The sequence below is a fragment of the Mobula birostris genome, chromosome 1, assembly GCF_030028105.1.
Source record: "Mobula birostris isolate sMobBir1 chromosome 1, sMobBir1.hap1, whole genome shotgun sequence".
Taxonomy (NCBI): Eukaryota; Metazoa; Chordata; class Chondrichthyes; order Myliobatiformes; family Myliobatidae; genus Mobula; species Mobula birostris.
Window position 1 is genome coordinate 13,740,839 of NC_092370.1, and position 18,876 is coordinate 13,759,714.

The window sequence follows — 18,876 nt, forward strand, 5'->3', positions numbered from 1 at the left end:
GTTTAAAAAGACCTTAGTTTATTTTAATATAGGTTGCAATAAACATTAGAACGTTCACCTAAAACTTAACTGGAATTTCAAAATAATCGGGAAACCTTCCGTACATGCAAAATCAGTGTCAGTAATTGTGGATCAATAAAACTCGCCTCATTCAACAAAATTTAAACAGCCGGAATTTCGTCAGGGTAACTTGCCCTTCAGCTGTTCCGTTCCTCTGCCCTGATCATGAGTTAGTCCCTTGGCATGAGCCTCCAGATTCCAATCTGACCTGTGAGGCCCGTGGCACCACAGAGTTCTTAGATTATAAATTATGCAGAAATCTTTGACAGCTGTTTATTTAAGCCATGCCTCTTGGCCATTGAAGTGCAAACCTCTTGAAGTAAAAATGCTAGAAAAGTATACCTCCCTTGAGGAGAGCTGTGGAGGCATCACGGGAATCCGCCTTCATGCAGTCTGTTCAGTTCCTGCTGTCTTGGTAAAGACCCCTCCTACCACAGACATTCTCTCCTCTCCCCTCTTCCATCAGGCAGAAGATGCAAAATCCTGAAAGCACATACCACCAGGCTCAAGGACAGCCCCTGTCCCACTGTTATAGATTACTGGATGGTTCCCTAGGATGATGAGATGGACTGTTCACTTTGCAATCTACTTTGTTGTGATCTTGTTAACTACCTGCACTTAACTTTCTCTGTGACTGAAACACCTTATTCCGTCTTTGTTACCTTGCACTACCTGAATGCACTGTTGCGATGCATTGATGTGAATTAATCTGGATGATATGCAAGACAAGTGTTTCACTGGGAATGGGAATGCTACTTTTGTGAGTTTACCCCCGCCCCACCTTCCTCCTCATCTCGACTCGCCTATAACTTGCCAGCTCGGACACCTTTCCCTTCCCCCACCACCTTATTCTCCCTCCTGCCCCTTTCTCTCCAGTCCAGATGAAGGATCTCAGCACAAAATGCTGTCTGTTTATTCTCCACTGTAGATACTGCCTGAGTTCCTACAATAGTTTGTGCATGTGTGTGTGTCTAGTTTGGCAAAATTCCTGTTGCAGACAGCCATGAGAAAGGGCTTTTATTCTGGAAGTATACTTAAGTTTCTGTTCCAGTTTAATGTTGTGCAATTGACATAATAGATGACAATGCATAATTCAATCTGACTCTTGGGTTTTTTTAAAACCAAGTCCATTGGGATATGTGGTGGCTGGGCAACTCTCAATGTTGAGCTACAAATTCAAGTTCACCTTATAAATTTATTATCAAAGTACGTCTGTGTTACCATATACTACCCTGAGGTAGGTTTTCTGTGGGCATTCACAGGAAAATGAAGAAATGCAGTAGGATTTATGAAAAACTAAACATAAATAAAAACTGGCAAAAGCAAAAGTGTAAATGAATACAACTTGTGCAAATAACTAAGTAAATAAATAATCCCCAGAACATGACATATAGAGACCGTGAAAGTGAGTCTGTACACTGTGGAATCAGTTTAGTGTTGAAGCGGGTAAAGTTATGCACAGTGGTTCAGGACCTTGATGGTTGTAGGGTAATAAATGTTCCTGAACCTGCTGGTGTGGGACCTAAGGCTCCTGAACCTCCTGCCAGATGGAAGCGGTGAGAAGAGAGCACGGCCTGGATAGTGGGGTCCTTGATGATGGATGCGGCTTTCCTACGGCAGCACTCCTTGTAAATGCGCTAAATGGTGGGAAAGGATCTGCCTGTGATTGACTGGGCTGTATGCACCACTTTCTGAAGCCTTTTCTGTCACTGTGTATCGGCATTTCCATACCAAGCTGTGATGCTGCTCTCAATATTCACCTACAAGTTCAAGTCAAAGTGAACTTCTTTATCAAAGTACATGTATATTCCCATATAATACCTTGAGATACATTTTCTTGAAGGCATTTAGAGAAGAATAAAGAAATACAATAGGATTGATGAAAAACTGCATAAAGACTGACAAACAACCAATGCATAAAATAAGACTAATTGTGCAAATTTAAAATTATTGAAAACGTGAGTTGTAAAGGGTTCTTGAAAGTGCCTCTGTAGAATCATTTCAGGAACAATCCACACCTTGATCTGACTGCTTCCATTATTTCTAAATAAGTTATTCTTCAAACATAAGATTTAAATCTTTCTAGCACTATTTCTAAGGAAAGGAGATTTTTTTGGGAAACTTGATCATTCAATATATTTCTTTTAAAAAAAATTACAAAGCACTGAACGGAAGTTTCTTAAAGTATGTTTGATATTACAATTGAGTAGAAGACAAGAGTGGGGACGTGAATCTTGTCAAGAGTGACAGATCAACATGCTTTGTTGTCAAGTTGGCTGCTTCATACCTGGTGTTACAACAGTAAGTAGACCTCACAAGGATCTCGTCCATGCTCTCCTCTTGCTGCTGCCATTGGGAAGGAGGTACAGGAGCCTTAGGGCCCACACCTCCAAGTTCAAGAACAGTTATTACCATCTGTCTCTTGAACTGGAGTGGAAAACTTCAGTCACCACTACTCGGAACTGATTGCACAGCCTGCAGTCTGGCTTTCAAGGACTTTACACTTGGGTTCTCAGTGTTATTTCTTTACTTATTTATTTTCTATTAACACAATTACATTTAATAAACAGTGTTAAAAGTATGTATTTTTATGTTCCTGTAAATTCTCATAAGGAAATGAATCTTAGGGTAGCAGGAATAAACAGTGGGAATAAAGGGAGCCTTTTCTGACTGGCTGCCAGTGTTCCACAGGGGATCTGTGTAGGGACTGATTATTTTTACGTTATGTGTCAATGATTTGGATGATGCGATTGATGGCTTTGTTGCAAAGTTTGCAGATGATATGAAGGTAGTTGGAGGAGCAGATAGTTTTGAGGAAGTAGAGAGGCTACAGAAGAACTTAGGCAGATTAGGAGAATGGGCAAAGAAGTGACAGATGGAATACAGTATCGGGAAGTGTATGGTAATGCACTTTGGTGGTATAGACTATTTTCGAAATGGAGAGAAAATTCAAAATTCTGAGGTGCATCCTTGAGGGTCCTTGTGTAGGATTGCCTGAAGGTTCATTTGCAGGTTGAGTCAGTGGTGAGGAAGGCAAATGCAAGGTTAGCATTCATTTCAAGAGGACTAGGATATAAAAGCAAGGATATAATATTGAGACTTTATAAAACACTGGTGAGGCACTGAAAGAAATTTTGGTTCCCTTACCTTAGAAAGGGGAGGGAGGGAACGTCGACTCAGACCATGGAGGCCTGCGTTGGGCATTTTCATGCCTTACAAGGCACAGATTGGAAGTCTGTGTGGGGCGCCACTCCTTGCACAGACTAGAGCAATGTGTGATTAAGTGCCTTGCTCAAGGACACAAACATGTTGCCACAGCTGAGGCTCAAACTAGCGACCTTCAGATCACTAGACGAACACCTTAACCACTTGGCCACGTGCCCAACACAAGTGTAAAATCATCTTAGGAAGAGTGTGCTGAAACTGGAGAGGGGTCAAAGGAGGTTCATGAAAATGCTTCCAGGATTGAATGGCTTGTCATATGCCTGTATTCAGTAGAATTGAGACCTCATTAAAGCTGATCAAATGGTGAAAGGCCTCGATAGAATGGATGTGGAGAGGATGTTTCCTGTGGTGGAGGAGTCTAAGACCAGAAGACACAGCCTCAGAATATAGGGGCATCCTTTTGGTATGGAGATGAGAAATTTCTTTAGCCAGAGAGCAGTGAATCTGTGGAATTCTTTGCACAGGCAGCTGTGAATGCCAAGTCTTTATGTATATTTAAGGCAGAGGTAAAAAGATTCTTAATTGGTCAGGGCATGAAGGGATATGGGGAAAAAAGTAGGAGATTGGGGCTGAAAGGAAAATTGAATCAGCTATAATGAACTGGTGATCAGACTCGATGGGCCGAATGGCCTAATTCTGCTCCTATATCTTATGGGCTTATAGTATATGCTGACATATATGTCCTTTGCCAATAAGTTGACTTTAACAAAGTGTAAAGTCATCCAGGACCTCAGATGTCCCGAAATATACTAAATACATGACTTGATTTCAGCCATAAGACATGAGAGCAGAATTAGGCCATTCAGCCCATCTAGTGTGATCCACCATTCCATCTTGGCTGAATTATTGGTTCCTGCAGTGTTTGTTCACTCTGCATTCTTGCTTTTGCCATGCCTTTATGCGGGAATGCAGAGAGATTTCCACAATTTCTGCACAACGGGCATTCATTGGAAATTTTTTCTTCTTTAAGCTAACTTCCATGTAATTTGCTTTTCCGCGGTATATTTACATTTGTTTTATTAAACATCCATTTTGCAGCTGTCCATTGCAATAACCAGAATGGTGTGGAACACACAGTCCGTACTGAAGATGTAAGCCTACAAGTACTGGGTGATCCAGAGGTCTTGAGTTCAAATGATGACAAGACATTAAGGATTGTGGAATCCAATGACGCCCCAAAGAGTCTTCATGTGCTGGAAACTGAGTCAGTGAAGGTAAGCTCAACTGGATGCAACTGAGGTTAGCTGTCTGCTCTTTGAACTGAAGAGAAGAAAGTGCATGCAAAGCCAAAGGATTCCAGTCAGAATGCCCCACAAGATCATAAGACATAGGAGCAGAATTAGGCCATTCAGCCCATGGAGTTTGCTCCACCTTTCCATCATGGGTGATTTACTAACCCTTTCAACCCCATTCTCCTACCTTCTTCCCATAACCTTTGATGCCCTTACTAATCAAGAAACGATCAACCTCCTCTTTAAGTACACCCAATGACTTGGCCTCACAGCCATCTGTGGCAATGAATTTCACAGATTCACCACCCTCTGGCTAAAGTTTTATTTTGATGTGGTCCAGATTATTATCAATAATAAGACAAGTTGTATAATTACAATTCAATGCAGTATTATGTTAATTTGTCAAAAACAAAATACCAACAGTGAATCTATGGATGTTTCGGGCTGGGACCCTTCATCAGAACAGGAAAGGAAAAGAGAAGAAGCCAAAATAATTTGTGGTTTCTTTGTGGCTTCCTCCCCTTTCCTTTCCAGTCCTGAAGAAGGGTGTCAACCTGAAACATCGACACTTAATACACTTCCATAGATGCTGCCTGACCTGCTGTGTTCCTCCAGCATTTTGTTTGTGTTGCTTTGGATTTCCAACATCTACAGAATTTTTGTATTTATGACAAAGAATCAATGTGCAGAAGATAAATTGTGCAAAATAAATAAACAAACAAACAATACTGAGAACTTGAGATGTAGAGTACTTGAAAGTAAGTCTATAGGTTGTAGAATCAGTTCAAAGTGGAGGTGAGTGAAGTTATCCATGCTGGTACAGGTTGTAGGGTAATAATTGTTCCTGAACCAGGTGGTATTGGACCTTAAGCTCCTGTACTTCCTGCATAATATAATAATATATAGAAAGCCCCACCAACGCCTTTACTTCCTGAGAAAGCTGAAGAAATTTGGCCTGTCCCCTAAAACCCTCACTAATTTTTATAGATGCACCATAGAAAGCATTCTTTTAGGGTGCATCACAACCTGGTGTGGAAGTTGTCCTGTCCAAGACCGGAAGAAGCTGCAGAAGATCGTGAACACGGCGCAGCACATCACACAAACCAATCTTCCGTCCGTGGACTCACTTTACACTGCACGCTGTGGGAGCAGTGCTGCCAGGATAATCAAGGACACGACCCACCCAGCCAACACACTTTTCATACCTCTTCCCTCCGGGAGAAGGCTCAGAAGCTTGAAGACTCATACTGCCAGATTGGGGAACAGCTTCTTTCCGACTGTGATAAGACTGCTGAACGGAACCTGACCCGGATCTGGGCCGTACCCTCCAAATATCCGGACCTGCCTCTTGGGTTTTTTGCACTACCTTTTCTATTTTCTATTTATGATTTATAATTTAAGTTTTTATTATATTTACTATCAATTTGTACTCCAGGGAGCGCAAAGTGCAGAATCAAATATCACTGTGATGATTGTACGCTCTAGTATCAATTGTTTGGTGACAATAAAGTAATAAAATAATAAAAAATATCAATAAATGTCATTATGTAAATCTAAATAAATAAGCCCACACCTAAATGTAGTCATGGTCTTGCTGTAGACATAATCTGATCTACAGATTCCAAGCAATTGAATCTGAAAGCTGAACCTATTTATGTGAGTCCATACCACATCATAGCCGGCCGGTGGTGCAGTGGCATTACCACCCGTCTTCGAAGCGAATGGTCCCAGGGTCGAATCCAGCCAGCTCCTTGCGCACTTTCCACGCTGGGCTGAGTGTCGAGCTCGCAACTCAGCCTTGTAAGAAACAATCAAACACCACGGAAATGGCAAAAATTCTGCCTGATGTGCCAAAAGACGTGAAAAAGAAACAACAAATACCACATCATACTGCACTAAGTTTTAAGTGTGACTTTAGCATCCTGAAAGTTGCATTATCAAGAATGAAAAGTACTGAGTACGTAACTTTCATAGCCTAATAAATAGAGCCTAATTGATAAAGTTCAAAATCTTGCTGAGATTAATAAAAATGTTAGACATCCAGTTGTCACAGATTAGAGATGGATTATTATGCATTTAGTCTCCACAACATCACCCCACTTTAATCTGGAATGAAAGGATTTACCTATGTGGAGCTTTTGATGGGACAGCCTGTACTCGCTAGAGTTTAGGAGAATGATGTGGGATCTCATTGAAAGCTATTGAATATTGAAAGGCCAGAACAGAATGGACATGGAGCGGATGTTTCCAATAATGGGCGCGTCTAGGACCAGAGGGCCTAGCCTCAGATTAGAAGGGAATCTCTTTAGTAGGATGAATCTCTTCAGCCAGAGGGTGGTGAATCTGTGGAATTTATTACCACACATAGCTGTGGAGGACAAGTCATTGGGTATATTTAAAGCTGAGGTTGATGGGTCAGAGTATCAAAGGTTACAGGGAGAAGGCAGGGGAATGGGGTTGAGGGGGATAATAAATCAGCCATGATGGACTAGCAGAGCAGACTTGAGGGGCTGAATAGTCTGATTCGGCTCCTGTGTCTTATGGCCTTGTATTAAAAAGTGTTTGCTGGTATAAACAGGCAAAGTAATTGTATTCTAGACCTCACAATGAAACGAGGCAATTCTGTTGATCATGGTAATAAAGCATTTATACTTTTGTTTATCTAAATAATAGTTTCCTTTTCCCAGAGTTCAAAACAATATTGCTACAATTAGTTTGCCTTGGATAATAATATACACAAGCATGCAAATTGGTTTTAATGAGTACTGAAGAAAGGAGTGCTAATAACCTAATTATAGCTTGTTAGTTTGATTTGAAATTACTTGCCAAGTTTTGCGATGGTGGGTTATAAACTCAAGGGTATGAGATCTGAAAGCCCAATCTCCCTGTGAAGAATCGATTTCCATTTGTGGCCATGCCTTTAAAGCGGAATATAAAAGCTGCCCCTAATGCCATGATACATAACCAGGCCTAATTTTAATGTTCTGGATTCTAATGAGAATGTATTGTTCTGTCTCTATCGAATATAGGCACTTACTCTGTATCATTTTTATTTCATGTGGATTTTGAAGCTTAAAGAAGAATGATTTGTATAACATTAAAAATGGAATGAAATTTAATAACTTTAGTGCATAAAACCTGTATCTCTGTGCCCCTGGGTAACTAAGCTTCCTGATAAAGAAAGAAGGTTCTCTTGTCATTTAATATTAATATTAATTAGCTCTCCCTCTATCGTGTTTGCTTTTTTAAAATCCTTTCTTAGACAGATTTTCCTCGTATCTGCAACCCACTCTGACCTTGTGAAGTGGACATCTTTCCGGAGGCACTGTTTCAAACACACACAAAATGCTGGAGGAACTCGGCAGGTCGGGCAGCATCTTTGGAAATGAATAATCAGTCGACGTATCGGGCCCTGACACTTCTTCAAATCTGGAAGGGAAGAGGGAAGGTGCCAGAGAGTAAAAAGGTGGGGGGAGGGGGAGGGGAGGCAGGATAGGGAGAAGGTGATAGGTGAAGCCAAAAGGAATCTGACAGGAGAGGAGAGTGGACCATGGGAGAAGGGGAAGGAGATGAAGCCCCAGGGGCAGATGATAGTCCAGTGGGGAGAAGAGATGAGAGGTGAGAGTGGAAATGGAAGGGGAGAGAAAGGGGAGGGGAAAAATATTTACTAGAAAGAAAAATCAATGTCCTTGCTTACTGTTCCTGCTTGACAGCACTTGCTAGAATCTGATTTTCCAAATATTTCCATTAGACAATGCTCAAAGTCAGAGTAGAATTATTATCAATGCACTTGTACGTCACCATATACAACCCTGAGTTGTAGAGTCCTTGAAAGTGAACAGTAAAATCAGTTCAGTGCTGGGTGAGTGAAGTTATCCCTGCTGGTTCAGGAGCCTGATGGTTAAAGGGTAATGACTGTTCCTGAACGTGGTGGTGTGGGACCTAAGGCTCCTGTGCCTCCTGTCTAATAGTAGTAGTAGTGGGAAGAGAGCCTGGCCTTGATGGTGGGGGTCCTTGATAACGGATGTTGTTTCTTGTGGCAGCGCTCCTTGTAAATCAAAATTAGGTATAAATGTGCACGGTAACGGCTTTACCTGTGATGGGCTGGGCCGTATCCACCACTTTCTGTAGACATTTTCATTCCTGGGCATTGGTGATTCAATCAGTCAGGAGGTTTCTTGACACAATATGTAGATAAGCTTACAAGAGGAGAGAGGCTGTACTTGATCTGGTATTGGGAAATGAACCTGGTCAGGTGTCAGGTCTCTCAGTGGGAGAGCATTTTGGAGATAGTGATCACAATTCTATCTCCTTTACCATAGCATTGGAAAGGGATAGGAACAGACAAGTTAGGGAAACGTTTAATTGGAGTAAGGGAAAATATGAGGCTATCAGGTAGGAACTTGGAAGCATAAATTGGGAGCAGATGTTCTCAGGGAAATGTATGGCGGAAATATGACAAATGTTCAGGGGATATTTGCATGGAGTTCCAAAGAGACAGGGAAAGCATGGTAGGGTACAGGAACCATGATGTGCAAAGGCTGTTGTAAATCTAGTCAAGAAGAACTGAAAAGCTTACGAAAGGTTCAAAGAACTAGATAATGATAGAGATCTAGAAGATAATAAGGTTAGCAGGAAGGAGCTCAAGAAGGAAATTAGGAGAGCCAGAAGAGACAATGAGAAGGCCTTGGCAGACAGGATTAAGGAAAACCCCAAGGCATTCTACAAATATGTTAAGAGCAAGAGGATAAGACATGAGAGAACAAGACCAATCAAGTGTGACAGTGGAAAAGTGTGTATGGAACCGGAGGAGATAGTAGAGATACTTAATGAGTACTTTGCTTCAGTATTCACTACAGGAAAGGATCTTGGCAATTGTAGAGATGACTTACAGTGGACTGAAAAGTTTGAATATATAGATATTAAGAAAGAGGATGTACAGGAGCATTTGGAAAGCATCAAGTTGGATAAGTCACCAGGACTGGACCAGGTGTACCCCAGGCAACTGTGGGAGGTGAGGGAGGAGATTGCTGAGCCTCTGGCGATGATCTTTGCATCATCAATAGGGATGGGAGAGGTTCCGGATGTTGTTCCATTATTAAAAAAAGGGAGTAGCGATAGCCCAGGAAATTATAGACCGGTGAGTCTTACTTCAGTGGTTGATAAGTTGATGGAGAAGATCCTGAGAGGCAGGATTTATGAACATTTGGAGAGGCACAATATGATTAGGAATAGTCAGCATGGCTTTGTCAAGGGCAGGTTGTGCCTTACGAGCCTGATTGAATTTTTTGAGGATGTGACTAAACACATTGATGAAGGTAGAGCAGTAGATGTAGTGTATATGGATTTCAGCAAGGCATTTGATAAGGTACCCCATGCAAGGCTTATTGAGAAAGTAAGGAGGCATGGGATCCAAGGGGAAATTGCTTTGTGGATCCAGAAATGGCTTGCCCGCAGAAGGCAAAGAGTGGTTGTAGACGGGTCATATTTTGCATGGAGGTCAGTCACCAGTGGTGTGCCTCAGGGATCTGTTCTGGGACCCTTACTCTTCGTGATTTTTATAAATGACCTGGATGAGGAAGTGGAGGGATGTGTTAGTAAATTTGCTGATGACACAAAGGTTGGGGGTGTTGTGGATAGTGTAGAGGGTTGTCAGAGGTTACAGCAGGACATTGATATGATGCAAAAATGGGCTGAGAAGTGGCAGATGGAGTTCAACCCAGATAAGTGTGAAGTGGTTCATTTTGGTAGGTCAAATATGATGGTAGAATATAGTGTTAATGGTAAGACTCTTGGTAGTGTGGAGGATCAGAGGGATCTTGGGGTTCGAGTCCATAGGACACTCAAAGCTGCTGCGCAGGTTGACTCTGTGGTTAAGAAGGCATACGGTGCATTGGCCTTCATCAATTGTGGGATTGAGTTTAGGAGCCGAGAGGTAATGTTGCAGCTATTTAGGACCCTGGTCAGACCCCACTTGGAGTATTGTGCTCAGTTCTGGTCGCCTTTCTATAGGAAGGATGTGGAAACCATAGAAAGGGTGCAGAGGAGTTTTACAAGGATGTTGCCTGGATTGGGGAGTATGCCTTATGAGAATAGGTTGAGTGAACTCAGCCTTTTCTCCTTGGAGCGACAGAGGATGAGAAGTGACCTGATAGAGGTGTATAAGATGAGAAGAGGCATTGATCGTGTGGACAGTCAGAGGCCTTTTCCTAGGGTGGAAATGGCTAGCACAAGAGGGCATAGTTCTAATGTGCTTGGAAGTAGGTACAGAGAAGATGTCAGGGGTAAGTATTTTACGCAGAGAGTGGTGAGTGCGTGGAATGGGCTGCCAGTGACAGTGGTGGAGGCGGATATGATAGGGTCTTTTAAGACACTCCTGGATAGATACATGGAGCTTAGAAAAATAGAGGGCTTTGGGTAACTCTAAGTACAGCTTTGTGGGCCAAAGGGCCTATAATGTGCTGTAGGCTTTCTATGCTTCTATGTTTTTATACTCTGCGCTGTGCATAAGTTTGTCAAAATTTTAGGTAATGTGCCAAATTTGTGCAAACTTCTAAGAAATTAACGATGCTGTCGTGCCTTCTTTGTGATGGCGGTTACGTGCTGGTACCAGGACAGATCCTCTAATATGATAACAACAAGGAATCAAAGTTACAGACCCTCTCCACATTCAATTTTTTTTAATTTAACTCTCCCCACCCCCCCACCCCCATGAGGACTGGCTCAGGGACTCCTTGTAGTCGTAATCAGCTCTTTGAGTTTGCTAGCATTGAGTCAGAGGTTGTAGATGTGACATTCTAACACCAGGTCCTTTAGGAAATTGCTATGAAATCATTTACCTTCAACTAAAATTCATCATCACCATCAGCGTTATGAGTTGTATCATGACATGGCCATGACTGTTCTTTAGTTTGCCATTACCTCCTTTTGGGCAGTGTCTTTACAAGGTGGGTGACTCCAGCCATTGTCAATACTCTTCAGAGATTGTCTGCCTGGTGTCAGTGGGCGCATAACCAGGACTTGTGATATGCACCGGCTGCTCAGACGACCCTCCACCGACTGGTGTAGCTAACAGTTCGCCCAAGGGTGATCTTCAGGCTAGTGGAAGGGAGGAGTGTCTTACATCTCCCTGGTAGGGACATATCATCTCCGCCCCACCACCCACAAAAAATAGTGAAATACTTAGTCCCCCCCCCACTCTCTCTGATCTCCAATCAATTTCTGATGTTTGGATGACTGTTCTTGATTAACCATTCATAACACCTTGGCCATTAACTAAACTTTAGATCCTGTTTTTTTTGTCACTGACACACGTTGTGAAATTTAAGGTTTTGTGGCTGCAGTACAGTGTAAGACACAAAGATCACTGAGTTACAAAAGATGCATAGTGTGGTCATGCAGTTCCAGCTGAAGCAAGGAAATCGGAAGCAGCAAGATTTAACATCTAATTCCTTGTCCTCGTAACCAATCGCAGTGCCTGTGATAGCGTCTTGGCCAAAGTCACCGGTGTATTGAATCAGAATCTGCTTTGACTGGCCACTTTATTCGGTACAGCTGCTCGTTAACGCAAATATCTAATAGCCAATCATGTGGCAGCAATTCAACATATCAAAACATGGTCAAGAGGTTCAGCTGTTGCTCAGACCAAACATCAGGATGGGGAAGAAACGTGATCTGAGTGACTTCGACCGTGAAGTGATTGTTGGTTCCAGAGCATCTCAGAAACTGATCTCCTGGGACTTCTAGGCACTGCAGTCTCTAGAGTTTCCAGAGAATGGTGCAAAACAAAACACAAAATCATCCAGTGAGTAGCTGTTCTAAGGTCAGAAATGCCTTGTCAATAAGAGAGGTCAGAAGAGAATGGCCAAACTGGTTCTCAGGAAGACGACAGTAACTCAAATAACCACACGTTACAACGGTGGTGTTGCAGAAAGGCATCTCTGAATGCACAACATGTCAAACCTTGAAGTGGATGGGCTACAGCAGCAGAAGACTACATTGGGTTCCACTCCTGTACCTAATAAAGCGGCCATGAAATTTGTTGTTTTGCACCAATGCACTACATGGAAAAAAATTAAATGAAGTTTCAATAAGAAGTATAAAAAGAGCAACGTTGTGAGATAGCGTTCATCGACCATTCAGATATCTGGTAATAGAGGGGAAGAAGCTTCTCCTAAAACATGCACTCTCTTCAGGAGTAGTAATGGACTTCCACACTCACTACATTAACAAGCTGAGTAAATCTAAAATTAGACTTTTAAGTTGCTAGAGTTAGCACAGCAGGTCCAGCATCATTATAGGGTTTAAAAATAAAACCTGATGATTTAGAGTCATAGAAAAGTACAGCACAGAAACAGGCCCTTCAGATCATCTAGTCTGTACCGAACTATTTATACTGCCTACTCCCATCGACCTGCATTGGGACCATAGCCCTCCATACCCCTACCATCATTAATCTCTCAAGTGTTAAAATTGAGCTCACATGCACCTCCTCTGTTGGCAGCTCTTTTCACACTTGCACGACCCTCTGAGTGAAGACGTTTCCCCTCATGTTCCCCTTAAACTGTTCACCAGTCGCCATTAACCCATGACCTCTAGTTGTAGTCCCACCCAACCTCAGTGGGGAAAAAACTGTTTGCATTTACCCTAACTGTACCCCTCATAATTGTATATACCTCTATCAAATCTCGCCTTAATCTTCAATGTTCCAGGGAATGAAGTCCTAACCGATTCCATCTTTCCCTGTACCTCAGGTCCTCAAGTCCCAGCAACATCCTTGTAAAATTTTCTCTGTACTCTTTCAAAAGTTCAAAGCTTGAAGTAAAGTTTATTATCAGAGTACATACATGTCACCACATACAACCTTGAGAGTCTTTTTCCACGAGCATGCTTGGCAAATCTATAGAACTGTAATTGTAAACAGAATCTATGGCACAACAAATTGTGCAAATGCAGATATAAATAAATAGCAATAAATAACAAGCATGAAATAACAAGACAGAGTCCTTAAAGTGAGAGGGAAATGGGAATGGTGAAGGAGAGGAGGGCGGGGGGGAGGGGGGCCCCTTTCGTTCAAGAGTCTGTTGGCTGAGGAGTAACTGTTCTTGAACCTGGCGGTGCGAATCCGGAGGCTTCTGTGCCTTCTACCTGACGGCTGCAGCGAGAAAAGAGCACGGCCTGGGTGGGGATGATCTTTGATGATGGATGCTGCTTTTCTAATGGCAATATTTCATGTAGATGCGTTCAGCGGTTGGGAGGGTTTTATCTGTGATGTACTGGGCCAAATCCACTACCTTTTGTAGGATTTTCCACTCAAAGGGATTGGTGTTCCCATAACAGGCGACAATGCAGCCAGTCAGCACACTTACACCACACATCTATAGAAATTTGCCAAGGTCCTTGATAACATGCCAATTCTCTGCAGGCTCCTGAGGAAGTAGAGGCACTGTTGTGCTTTCTTTGCAATTATATGATGGGTCTAGAACGGGTCCTCTGAAATAGGAACACACAGGAATTTTAAGTTTCTAACCCTGTCCACCTCTGATCCAACAGTGATTACTGGCTCATGGACCTCTGGTTTCCCTCTCTCCTTCAATCTTATTTACATCTTTCCTGTAGATATTTATGATTTATGATTATAATTATGAGGACATGCAGTCCCCTTTTATTGTCATTTAGTAATGCATGCATTAAGAAATGATACAATGTTTTTCCAGAATGATATCACGAAAAACATATGACAAATCGACTTAAAAACTAACAAAAACCACATAATTATAACATATAGTTACAACAGTGCAAAGCAATACCGTAATTTGATAAGAACAGACCATGGCACAGTAAGAGTCTCAAAATCTCTTGGAAGTCCCATCATCTCACGCAGACGGTAAACCTCCAGCGCCGCCAACTTGCCGATGCAGCATCCTGGAAGCATCCGACCACAGTCCGACTCCGAGTCCGTCCGAAAACTCCGAGCCTCCGACCAGCTCTTTGACATCGAGCACCGAGCACCATCTCCGCCGAGCGCTTCGACCCTGGCCCCGGCAACAGGTGATACCCAAAGCCGAGGATTTGGGGCCTTCGTCTCCAGAGATTCTCGATCAGGCAGTAGCAGCGGCAGCGAAGCAGGCATTTCAGAAGTTGCTCCAGATGTTCCTCTGCGCTTCTCACGGCTGTCTCCATCAAATCTGGATTGTGCACGGCCCCTAGTTACACATAATCGATATTCATTTGGAACGGCCGCGCGCGCTGCGTTGTGCCTCCATCTTCTCCTCCCTCCGAGGAGATGACCAAAACTGCACACAGTACTCCAACTTAGATCTCACCAATATCTTATACAACTGCAACTTTTGTTTATGAGACATCTATCAAATCTAAAAAGAATATTCTGTTAAATTGTTTTTATCTGTTTGTACCAATGTATTTTACCATTTTTACTGAAGTATGATATCTCTGTAAAATGCAAAATACTATAATGAATGAACTTTAATGCTTCTGAAAAAAATTAAATCTTATATGCACTTTTTACAATGTGAACAAATGACTTCGATTGTAACTCCAATTTGTGAGTCTTTGTGAAGGCAGTTTAAATGAATATTAAACATAATGAGGAGATTAATATTATTAACATTGCATGCATAATTTGAACAGCTGCATGTGTGCTACTAACTTCCTGTGAATTTATATTCTCTAATATCTTTATCGTAAAATAAAATTCTCTCTCTACATAATTTCTGGATTAACCCAATGAGGTAATGAAGGGCATGGAGAGAATCCTTTTGGATACTTAACTTTGCCATTGGTTTGTGGAAAGAACAATTATTGTCAGTTCCACTCTCTGAGGCAAAATGTTCTGTCCTCAGCAAAGGCCTTACCTTTGTCCCCCTCCGCACACACGTCAGTGAGTTCCACGTCTGCCACAATGCTGATCTCTTCTTCCGTCGCCTCCGTCTCCAATCCGACTTTGGCAGGAATTCCACATCCTGCACTGATGACTCCTTCTCCCATCTCCAACCCTCCTCCTGTTCTTGGAAGCCCCGCTCTGGTTCACTGCCTGCTCTGGATCTTTTCATCTCGAACGGCGGATGAGACGTCCACCGGCTCAAATTCAGCACTCTTCGAATCTTACCCCCTCTGAATGCACTGCCTTCCACACAGGCTGCACCAATCCCAACCTTACCACCAAGCCCGCAGACAAAGAGGGTGCTGTTGTAGTATAGCGCTCTGACTTCTACCTTGCTAAGGCAGGCGACAACTCTCAGACACCTCCTCATACCTACCCCTTGAAGAGGACCTCCCTCTGGACAATCAAGAAGCCGGTCTCTGACACCACTGACCTCATCAACACTGGAGAACCTCCACTGTCACCGGGCTCGGGAGTTCACTTACCCCTCTCTGCCTGCTTCTACTTCCTACCCAAGATCCACAAGCCAAACTGTCCAGATAGGCCTATTGTCTCTGCCTGCTCCTGCCCCACTGAACTTGTGTCCTCAGACCTTGACTCCCTTGGTTCAGAACCTTCCCATCTGCCTCTGGGGACATTTCTCATTCTCCCATTCTCCTCAGGAACTTTCAGTTCCCTGGCCATGACTGTCTCATTTTCAAAGTGAATGTCCAGTCCCTATACACTTCTATCCCCCACCAAGAAGGCCTTAAAGTTCTCTTCTTCTTTTTCAATGAGGAACCAACAAGTTCTCCTCCACCACCACAGTACTCTGCCTGACAGAACTAGTTTTCACCTTCAAGTTTTCCTTCAGCTTCTCTCATTTTCCCCAAATTCAAGGGATAGCCATGAAGCTGGCTTTCTTGCCAAATGAGTTTGATATCTTGCATCACCCTGGACATCTAATATTGGAAGATAAGTTTTTTCCAGTTCCAAGATAAGACCATAGACTATAAGACAGAGGAGCAGAATTAGGCCTTTCGACACTTCGTGGCTGCTCCACCATTCCATCATAGCTGATTTATTATCCTTCTCAACCCCTTTCTTCTGCCTTTCCCTGTAACCTTTAACACCCTGACTAATCTAGAACCAATTGCCCTCCACCTTAAATATACTCAATCACTCCCAGCTATCTATGGCAATGAATTCTACTGATTCACTGCCCTCTGGCTAAATAATTTCCTCCTCATCTCTGAACTGAAGGACATCCTTGTATGTCCTAGATGTCTCCAATATAGGAAATATCCTCTCCACATCGACTCCACCTTGGCCTTTCAATATTCAATAGGTTTCAATGTGTTTCCTCAACACTACCCGCTCCTCCACCTATCTTTGTATCATCTCCAGGGAGCGATGCCTCAGAAAGGCAGCGTCCATTATTAACGACTCCCAACACCCAAGGCATGCTTTATTCTCGTTGCTACCATCAAGGAGGTGGTACAGGAGCCTGAAGACACACACTCAACATTTTAGGAATAGCTTCTTCCCCTCTGCCATCGGATTTCTGAATTGACGTTGTCCCCATTGGGGGCGGGGTGCATAGATGGAGATGGGAAGAGGGGAAATTTGCTGCAATTCACAGTTTTTATTATTATGTATTGCAATGTACTGCTGCCACAAAAAACAACAATTTTCATGACATAAGCTGGTGATATTAAACCTGATTCTGATTATTAGACGTAAGTAGACATTATCCCTGTATATTATTTGAGGAATTGGAATGATTTGAACTGTAAGACCATCAGATATAGGAGCAGAATTAGGCCATTTGGTCCATCAAGTCTGCTTCGCCATTTCATCATGGCTGATCCATTTTCCCTCTCAGCCCTAATCTCCTGCCTTCTCCCTGTATTCCTTCATGCCCCGACCAATCAAGAATCTATCAGCCTCTGCCTTAAATATACATAAAGACTTGACCTCCAGAACTGCCTGTGGCAATGAATTCCTCAGATTCACCATTCTCTGTCTAAAGATATTCTTCCTTATCTCTGTTCTAAAAGGACGCCCCTTTACTCTGAGGCTGTGTCCTCTGGTCTTAGACTCTCCCACCATAGGAAATATCCTCTCCATATCCACTCTGTCGAGACCTTTGAACATTCAATAGGTTTCAATGAGGTCAGCCTGCATTCTTCTGAATTCTAGTGAATTCAGGCCCAGAACCATCAGACGCTCTTCATATGACAAGCGATTCAATCCTGTAATTATTTTCGTGAATCTCCTTTGAGCCCTCTCCATTTTCAGCACATCCTTTCTAAGATAAAGACCATAGACCATAAGACCATAAGACAAAGGAGCAGAAGTAGGCCATTTGGCCCATCGAGTCTACTCTGCCATTTTATCATGAGCTGATCCATTTTCTCCTATTTAGTCCCACTTCCCTGCCTTCTCACCATAACCTTTGATGCCCTGGCTACTCAGATACCTATCAATCTCTGCCTTAAATACACCCAATGACTTGGCCTCCACTGCTGCCCGTGGCAACAAATTCCATAGATTCACCACCCTCTGACTAAAAAAATTTCTTCGCATTTCTGTTCTGAATGGGCGCCCTTCAATCCTTAAGTCATGCCCTCTCGTACTAGACTCCCCCATCATGGGAAACAACTTTGCCACATCCACTCTGTCCATGCCTTTTAACATTCGAAATGTTTCTATGAGGTCTCCCCTCATTCTTTTAAACTCCAAGGAATACAGTCCAAGAGCGGACAAACGTTCCTCATATGTTAACCCTCTCATTCCCGGAATCATTCTAGTGAATCTTCTCTGTACCCTCTCCAACGTCAGCACATCCTTTCTTAAATAAGGAGACCAAAACTGCCCACAGTACTCCAAGTGAGGTCTCACCAGCGCCTTATAGAGCCTCAACATCACATCCCTGCTCCTATACTCTATTCCTCTAGAAATGAATGCCAACATTGCATTCGCCTTCTTCACTACTGACTCAACCTAGAGGTTAACTTTATGAGTATCATGTACGAGGACTCCCAAGTCCCGTTGCATCTCAGAACTTTGAATTCTTTCCCCATTTAAATAGTAGTCTGCCCATTTATTTTTTCTGCTAAAGTGCATAACCATACACTTTCCAACATTGTACTTCATTTGCCACTTCTCTGTCCATTCTTCCAAGTCTCTCTGCAGACTCTCCGTTTCCTCAGCACTAACGGCCCCTCCACCTATCTTTGTATCGTCAGCAAACTTAGCCACAAAGCCATCTATTCCATAATCCAAATCGTTGATGCACAATGTAAAAAGAAGTGGCCTCAACACTGATCCCTGTGGAACACCACTGGTAACCGGCAGCCAACCAGAATAGGATCCCTTTATTCCCAGTCTCTGTTTCCTGCCAACCAGCCAACGCTCTATCCACGTATGTAACTTTCCCGTAATTCCATGGGCTCTTATCTTGTTAAGAAGCCT

The 18,876-nt window shown here is 42.8% G+C and overlaps 1 protein-coding gene across 7 annotated transcripts in view; it reads left to right on the forward strand.

Annotated features, from left to right (window-relative positions):
- samd12 (sterile alpha motif domain containing 12) overlaps positions 1-18,876 on the forward strand; it is a 155,612-nt gene that overhangs the window by 58,214 nt on the left and 78,522 nt on the right. For all 7 annotated transcript variants that reach the window (XM_072252553.1, XM_072252562.1, XM_072252598.1 and 4 more), the window contains exon 2: positions 4,324-4,499. In XM_072252553.1, coding sequence (XP_072108654.1) covers positions 4,324-4,499 — 176 coding nt within the window. The remainder of the gene's footprint in view (positions 1-4,323; positions 4,500-18,876) is intronic.